The sequence below is a fragment of the Wyeomyia smithii genome, chromosome 3 (assembly GCF_029784165.1).
Source record: "Wyeomyia smithii strain HCP4-BCI-WySm-NY-G18 chromosome 3, ASM2978416v1, whole genome shotgun sequence".
Classification (NCBI taxonomy): Eukaryota; Metazoa; Arthropoda; class Insecta; order Diptera; family Culicidae; genus Wyeomyia; species Wyeomyia smithii.
In genome coordinates, this window is record NC_073696.1 from 119,914,780 (window position 1) to 119,923,066 (window position 8,287).

The 8,287-nt window shown below is 36.9% G+C and overlaps 1 protein-coding gene across 2 annotated transcripts; it reads right to left on the reverse strand.

The window, feature by feature from the left end:
* Positions 1–256: 256 nt before the first annotated feature.
* On the reverse strand, positions 257–8,012 carry LOC129732655 (CTP synthase). Of its 2 annotated transcripts, none has more exons than XM_055693712.1 (7): positions 7,897–8,012; positions 6,393–6,786; positions 5,279–5,449; positions 4,467–5,223; positions 4,248–4,404; positions 4,030–4,171; positions 257–3,963 (listed from the first exon to the last, which is right to left on the reverse strand). In XM_055693712.1, exons 2-7 carry the CDS (start codon positions 6,736–6,738, stop codon positions 3,542–3,544), a joined length of 1,995 nt encoding a protein of 664 aa, XP_055549687.1. In that variant the 5' UTR covers positions 6,739–6,786; positions 7,897–8,012; the 3' UTR covers positions 257–3,541. The 2 variants fall into 2 exon arrangements, with proteins under 2 accessions (XP_055549687.1, XP_055549686.1); XM_055693711.1 differs by lacking the exon at positions 7,897–8,012 and adding an exon at positions 7,290–7,461.
* Between the last annotated feature and the right edge of the window lie 275 nt (positions 8,013–8,287).

Consider the following 8,287-nt stretch of genomic DNA (forward strand, 5'->3'; position numbering starts at 1 on the left):
CAGCCCGGTAAAAATGGTTCTTGAGGACCAATCCGTCAGGCACGAGACGGAGAGGTGCACAGCGGGCTAAGTGGATTGATCAGGTGGAAGACGACCTACGGACCCTACGCAGACTGTAGAGCTGGCGAACTGCAGCAATGGACCGAGTTGCAACTAGAATCTAATATCTGTCGAATAGGGTGTCAAAATTTTTTTTGCAATTATCTACATTCATTTCGAATAACTTCAAATACATACAAAAAGATGTAAACACATATTTTACATAGGCTCCGAAAATTTTATTCCACCAGAATCAGTAAAAATAGAATAAGATTGTTCTAAAAACTTTTATAAAAACTTAGAATTAAAATGAAGCCCAATATTTTTTTTTTATCTGCCATTATCTATTACTTTGAGTTACCAATAGCTCTTTTAATTATGTAACTGGTTTTACTCCGTAACATGCATTGCTGTCACATTTCTTAAAAAGAAGGTAAAGTAAAGTATATATATTCACGAAACGCTCGTGAATACATACAATAAAAAGATTTATTTTATCAATTCATTCACCTATTGCAACCATATTTCACAAACAGAGCGATTTGGCAAAGGCGAATCCGCGACAAGAAAGGTTTACAGTTCTAACTATGGCCATCAACAGCCTATCTGTTCTCAATTTGACATAATATTTAATACAGTCACTCTTCTTTAACACTAAGTTCATTATATTATCTTGGATATCTACATATTTAGAGCTGATATTATACAATTTCGTTGATGGGCCTCATCAATGTCACTCAGATTTGAGATCTTCAAACTGTTCAAGTTTCCCAGTTAATTCACAATTATATTTCTTTATAATTATTATAGAATAATATGATGATATTTTTAGATGTTATTCGGTTGATCACAAGTCCCGTAGCACTATTTTCTCATATAATTCAGCTTCTGAAGCTCAGTCCATCCTTATACTCTAATGAATTTGATTTTTACTTATGTCACAAGAATATAATGAATTGCAATTAGTATCTATTTGATTTATACATAATCATTACGATCATTTGAAAAATTTAAACATGAACATGATTTCTGTTCAATGGGAATCAGGAAATTGGGTTGCTTTTCCATAACCTAAGCTTGAAAAGTCGGTAATAATTGAGCACATGTTCGTGACGCGTGTCTATTTGTTTGCAATAAATAAACTTTGTACTTCGATATATTAACCCTCTTTATACCATGGTTACTCTAAAGCACCACAGGTTTGGATGCAAAAAGCCTTTCGAAATAGTAATCAATCCTTCTAAAAATGTATTAATATATGCATGAGCAATCAGTATATTGTTCAAGGATCTATTTATCCATTTTGAGTAGCATTGGCAAATATTTTGAAAGGCTTTATGCAGCCAAACCTGTGGTGCTCTATAAAGTAACCGTGGTAGAGGGAAGGTTAAAACAGCAAGTTAGAATCCGCTGTTTCGACCATTCATTTATTTATGGGTATCATAATGTAAAATTCCAGCATCTAAAGGTTATTCGGAGGATTTTTCTTCAAGCTTGTAGAAATAAATTCTTTTTACTTTTTTTTCTTCAACCAATTTAAATTAACTTTGTTAGGTTCATAAAAAACTTACCCATCCTCTTTCATTCCTAAACTGAAAATTTCATGTGCTGGATATTGAAAATTGTGCGGAATCCCTCGGCTAATCTGCATCAAGGAATCGAAATCTTTCATACAGCATTATCATCAGGGATATCTCAAACCGACCAGGTAAATGTACAGGTGCTAAATATTACTGATTTCTGTATCACAGTCAGCTCACGATCCTATCTCAACATCAGCATTAGGTTTTTCGGTAATGCGCTCAGAACAATTTCAAAATAGGGGGAGTATGAACTATCTAACAGTTCTTAGGCGATCTATTCTGAGCATCGGAAATCTTTAAACTTCACTTTTGTGTCTGTGTTACGGCTCAAAAAGTAACGTGTTCTACCTTTACCATAAACTGGTCGGCGTGCAACCAGACCGAACCAAGCGCCAAAAACATTCGAGTAATCGGTGATCAAAATTTTACCACTCCGTACGTTTCTGCAAGCTGCTGCAGGGAAATTTTGTTGTAATACCATTATATACAGTTCTAATGATTACTTTTTTCATGAAAAATAGATTATCAATTTTAACATCCACTTTTTTTCAAAAACGGCGCTTGGTTCGGTCTGGTCGCACGCCGACCAACTGTAATCGTGGTAAATAGAAAGGCCCGTCCGTGAGCGATTGTGATATAGCTTATAACGAGTTTTTTTTTATTCATGAAATTACATTGCAACGTCATTTTTGGCGCACATTTTTCTTCATTTGTTGTGTAGCCAGATACGCCGCCTGCAAAAACCAAATCTTATTTACAATGCCTAACTCATAAAGGGAGTCACAAATATATTCAGTTCACCTTATTCCTCATGTTGAGAACACGCTTCATACGATATTAAAATGTATGCCTATGATGTATCTTGGTATCAGACTGGGAAACACTGGTAAGCTGAAAGCCAGATTTTTACCACGATTCAAATCTTGTGTTATTGTTTTTCCGTTAATTTTATAACCATCCTAACTAATTATTCGCCCTGTTTGAATTTTTGTTGATCGTGTTTTAATTATACGCCGAACCTTCGCTTTATTTGAAAGCTATGCATAGAAGTTCAGCAACAGATCAACTTGTTTTTCGGAAGTTTGGAGGATCGATGATGAGCAAAGGTAAAGGTATTAAGCTGTCGTGAACCAAAACGGTTAAAGTGCTTACCGTTAAAAATTCTCTGTACTAGCCATAACCAAGTCATTCGTTATATTGTATCGGTGTTATAGCAAATGAAAGGTACCCGTGTTTTACAATTTGTGTCTACGGTTTGTGAATTTCACAAAATTGATAGTTATGAAAAAATAAGTTTTTTTTTGATTATGAGATATTGTTGAATACGCCGGCAAACCTAAATACATAGACGATTCATTTGATCGGAATTATTAGGCGAATAGAACGCGTCGTAACTGCTGTTAGTTCTCATTTTATTTAAGAAATTAGCAGTAAAGTATATTATTTGTTATTCTATCTATATAACTACTATTTATTCGATTTTCAGATATCGTCTATGACGTGAAAACATGAAATCCGCACCTGCGAGCACGATATCACTGCATGCTATGCAGAATTCAATTTCTGGTCCACATCGCAAATGAACCATGTAAAATAAATGGCGACAGTGGTTATGCTCTCAAAATTTAAAATAAATTATATAGTAATCCTTGCTCCAATTTGCTTGAATGGATTTGGAAAATGCATTTGATAGCAAACTTTCTTCACGAATCATCCCTTGCGGCAAATTGTGTTATCTTAGCCGATATATTCATATTTTTTAGATGGCCTCTACTAAACATGTCAAGAGCATTGGCCTTTGATTCCTAACCTAGAACATTCAATTGTCTAACGTTGAATTTATCTGATTGGACCAACGCAGTCGCATTAACTTATGCTAATTTAGCTCGTATCACAAAAACGTTTTCCTAGTTACTAGTCTAGATGCTTCCATTGCATTTCGATACATTAAGCTTATCGATGCCATTTACGAGCGACATAGGTGTTTGTTTGTTTTTCAATAAAACATCCTCATCGCTCGAGCTTTCGCTTCCAACGTACGATGGCGTCACAATTTTATTTCCCTGCTGAAGGTAAGTGTCTAGCTTGCCAACAGAAGCCAAGATCAAACCCAAGAAAGGAGGCGAAGGCTTGAGAGGCCTTGAGAGATATTCTGGGTGGAATTGTGTTCCGACGAAATAGGGATGATCTTCTAGCTCAATGATTTCCATTCTAATCTGTTCGGAATCATATCCAACGAATTTCATACCCTTCGATTCCAATTGAGCGACGTATTCTGGATTTACTTCGTAACGATGGCGATGCCGTTCCTCGATTTCATCCACGTTGCCGTACAATTGTTCTGCGAAGTAGTTTTTGGATTGATATAATTTCAAACAACTAGTTATCAGTAATTGCCTGTACTTACTGATAATACTCTTATCTTTCTTGAAGATAGTCGTTCGTTTTCCTAAGCGCATTGTACCACCCATGTTTCCTGGGTGGTGTTCGGGCATTTTTATAATCAACGGATGCTCGCATTCTTCTTCAATCTCTGTAGTATTAGCATCCTATGTTCAGAAAAAATTAATTAGCATCGATAATACGAGGAACAGCTTTTCTCGTGAACTTTTTCGTTTTACTTACCTCCAAGTGAAGCACGTTCCTAGCAAACTCTATTACTGCCACCTGCAAACCAAGACATATTCCGAGGAAAGGTTTCTTTTTCTCTCGGCTCCACTGACAAGCACGAATTTTTCCTTCAACACCACGCATACCAAATCCTCCGGGAACAATGACGCCACTGTTGAAAGTAAGAAAACATTTAAAATACTATAACAACTATAGAAGCAACACAATTCATACTGGCTGTTGGTGAGAGCTTGCCAGGCATCGTAGTACACCTGCGGTTGATTCTGTTTGGTCTCTCGTTCCAGATCACTGGCATCAATATATTTAATGATCACTTTATAGCCAACGGAGAGTGAGGCGTGCAATAATGATTTTGACAGAGATGCATACGAATCCTCGAGCTTAGTGTATTTTCCTACTACTGCAATAGTGACCTTTTTGTAGACATTGTCTACACGCTCCGCTAGATCTCGCCAGCTTTGCATGAATTGGATTGGCCGTGGGAAAGTTAGTTGCAAATTCAGTCGGTCATTCAAAAATTCAATCACTCCCGCCTCTTCCATTAGCAACGGGACGTGATAGATAGAGGATAAATCGTGTATGCATACCACCTGCTCTGGCGCTACATGACAAAAATTACTAACTTTTTCCTTAACCTCATTCCCAATCGGATATTCGGAACGACACACTATCAAATCAGGACTTAGTCCTAGTCCACGAAGTTCCCGTACACTGGCCTGCGTTGGTTTTGTTTTCGGTTCACCTGTAGCTCTCGGTGACGGAACCAGTGAAACGTGGGCCACACAAAAGTTTTCACGTTTTACCCGAAACTGGAATTGTCGCAAAGCTTCGACAAAAGGCATACCCTCGATGTCTCCGATAGTTCCACCAAGTTCCACTACACAAACTTCCGGTGCAATATTATCCCTTACTGGGATCTTCGCCACCCTTTCGATCCAATCCTGGATTTCGTCCGTAATATGGGGAACCACTGAATTGAAAATCGCAAGTTTATATACAAATACAGTAACAAGCATTGCTTTTACCTTGGACGGTTTTTCCCAGATAATCTCCTACTCGCTCTCGGTGAATAACCGTCTGATAAATTTTGCCCGTTGTAATATTGTTGTCACGGTGCAATGTGATGTCCAAAAAACGTTCGTAATTCCCCAAATCAAGATCGACTTCTCCTCCGTCGTCAAGAACATACACTTCGCCTGCAATATTGAAACAAAGTTCAGCAGTGTTTCGATTAATGATTGAAATTGGTCTATTTCAAACACTCTTCTATTGTTATCAACAATTTGGACCTGATTTGTTACACACGCTATTCGTTAAAATTTAATAATAAATAATCAATAATAAAAGCCAACCTAATAAATATTGTTTGCTAGCTACTCATCGCTTCATGGATCACATACTTTGGAGGAGCAAATAAGGATACGCAAATGAATAAACCGATTCGTGTTTATTGCGGAAATTGCCAGCTGTTCCCTATACACGTTAGGTTTGAGAGCGTTTAGTCAAAGTGTTAAAGATATTAGACACATTAAACGGCGAAAGCGAAATGCACACGTAATGCTGCACACATCGGTGAGATCTGCAGATGATCTTATTATTCTCAAGAATGCTGGTTTAAACTGTAAAGAAAAGTATATTTCTTCCATGACCCAGCGAACTAAGTGGCGTGAAGAAACTAGACAACTAAAACAATAGCGACCGCGGAATTCCTTCCGAACTAGCAGTGATTTGTTCCTGTTAGCTGTGGTAGAAATGAACAAGGAAAAAAATATGTTCCATGCGATAAACAAAAGCGATAATAAAAGAGCCTTGTACAGTGAGTAAATTAACTTAGGATAAATAGACAACTTTAAAAACTAAACCTAATATAGCTTCAACATTATTTGTTGTTGAAAAAACTCAGTCTGCAAAACAGTCACATTAAATTTTAAAGTAATATTAAAACTTGAAAGCTAAAAGCACACTTAATTTAAAACGAAATTTATACTAAATCTGCGGCAGTGCAAGGTTGATTCCTGAACGGTTTTTAAGTTGCTTAACAAATTCCCAACAATTTGGACGTGAAAATCCACTAAAGCAATTTTCCACGTAAATAAAAAAATAAACAAAAACAAAAAATGAGATAACTTTTAAACTTACCATGTTCATAAGGCGAAAATGTTCCTGCGTCGACGTTTATATAAGGATCAATCTTAATAGAGGTAACTCCAATTCCGCACGAATGAAGCAGTGTTCCGAAAGAACTGGCTATGACTCCCTTGCCGACGCCACTGATGACGCCTCCTGTAACTATGATGTACTTCATCGTTGCCGATCTCGAGAGCGGTGGTGGTGGTGGTGTTGAGAACCGCGACAATGCAACTGAGGCTATTCTACTAGCGTCCGTTTGAGTAATTGGCGTTTCTATTTTCGTTACCAGCTGTAATGCTGACTTGAACGTGTTGGATCGAAAAAACAACCTTGTCAAATTACTACCACTATACATAAATAACGGTTACCACATTAGCCACGTAGTTTGACCAGATGTTGTTTACTGAAAGAAAATTGATAATGATGTTTAATTTGTTATTTAAACAATTGCAAGGGTGATCAGTTATTGGATTTAAACGCAGAATAAAGTACGAACCAGTGAATCTAATACCAAATGAACGCCAGTCAAAAACAACAAACGATTGTTTAATTACAGACAGTTAAAGTGTTGATAGCTAGACCAGTGGATCTTTTGTAGAGAAGTGAAAGAATGCATTAAAACGTTTTGTTTTCCTGCAATTCAACAAAACGAATAAAACTCTGCAGCTGGCTGATTATTGGGTAATTGGATATTCATAATTTACCTTTTTAATATATAACGTATCTACATGTTTAAAGTTTCAATATCATTTTTTTCTGAATAAGAATATTCAACTTGTGAGATACAGCATTTTTAGCAATATGCAGATCGTTATTTAAAAATAGAATATTTTTTGCTATAAGCAACGTGATCGCAAAAAATGGGTTTGCGCTGTTGCAATTATTAGGTACATTTAATAGACTAACCTAAACTTGAGATGTAATAATGCTATCAGCTGTTCTGCGACGACAGTCAATATCTTTTATTTTTAGGTTGGTACGTTAGATAACATTAGAAGAGGATTCCCGGTATCGATAGCCGTAGTAGGTAATGTTCAAACCGTTCAAACAGAACTTTGCAAGTATATCCAGAAGGCCAACCTTGAGAAACAAAATACAGTGTCAAGGTCAGATGTCAAGTTATTACTTTGACCAAGCAGAATAAGCCATAAGAAATCCCTTCGAGCGTATAAGTTTGATTCTAATGAGCAGAGAATAAAGCCATGTGGCTTCTCTTCGTCGTCTTATAATAAATCCTTTTCTCAAGCACGACATTGATCATCGATATAGATTGTCAAGCTAGATAAGCTGCAATGTTTCAAATGCGGAAATGGCACTTCACCAACTTATTTGCGAAAAGAAACAAAACAACAAACCGCATGGAACGCTCATTCTGTGTCTACGGTGTCTACCTACATCATAATACACATGGATGCGCGCTATTTTTTTAAATAAATGCATTACCTTTGTCTGACACCTTATTTTTTTCACTACACCCCGAAGTAACACGAAAATTTACTGCAAAACAACTTACCTGGCGCTTCAAAACCTTTTTTAATAGTTAACAATTACCAAACGTGCGATACAAAAATTATTTTTGCTTTTGAAGTGCGGTATGCATATATCAGAAATTATAGTCACTGAATTACTAGACTGGCGAAGTAGCTGTTGGGAAACACACTGAAAAAATTGCCATTCTCTAGTTAAACACTGTTACACTCGTAAATTGAAACCTGTGTAGTGATTGCTTTCGGAATGTGTTTTTTTTTTCATTTTCTTTCGTTTTGTGTCGGTCTAATTTCGCCAGTGCTGTGCCAATCATTGGCGCCCGTGGAGGTAACACTACTGGGTGTACACTAACTAACGACCCATTGACAAACGGTTTGGCGCCAACGTCGTTGGGAGTAACTCTAGAAAATCTCCCG

Coding starts and splice junctions, on each gene's coding strand:
- LOC129732655 (XM_055693712.1), bottom strand. CDS start 6,738: ATGTATAGTGGTAGTAATTTGACAAGGTTGTTTTTTCGATCCAACACG. Junction 5,224..5,278: donor TCTGGGAAAAACCGTCCAAG/GTAAAAGCAATG, acceptor TTTTCAATTCAG/TGGTTCCCCATATTACGGAC. Junction 4,405..4,466: donor CAAGCTCTCACCAACAGCCA/GTATGAATTGTG, acceptor TACTTTCAACAG/TGGCGTCATTGTTCCCGGAG.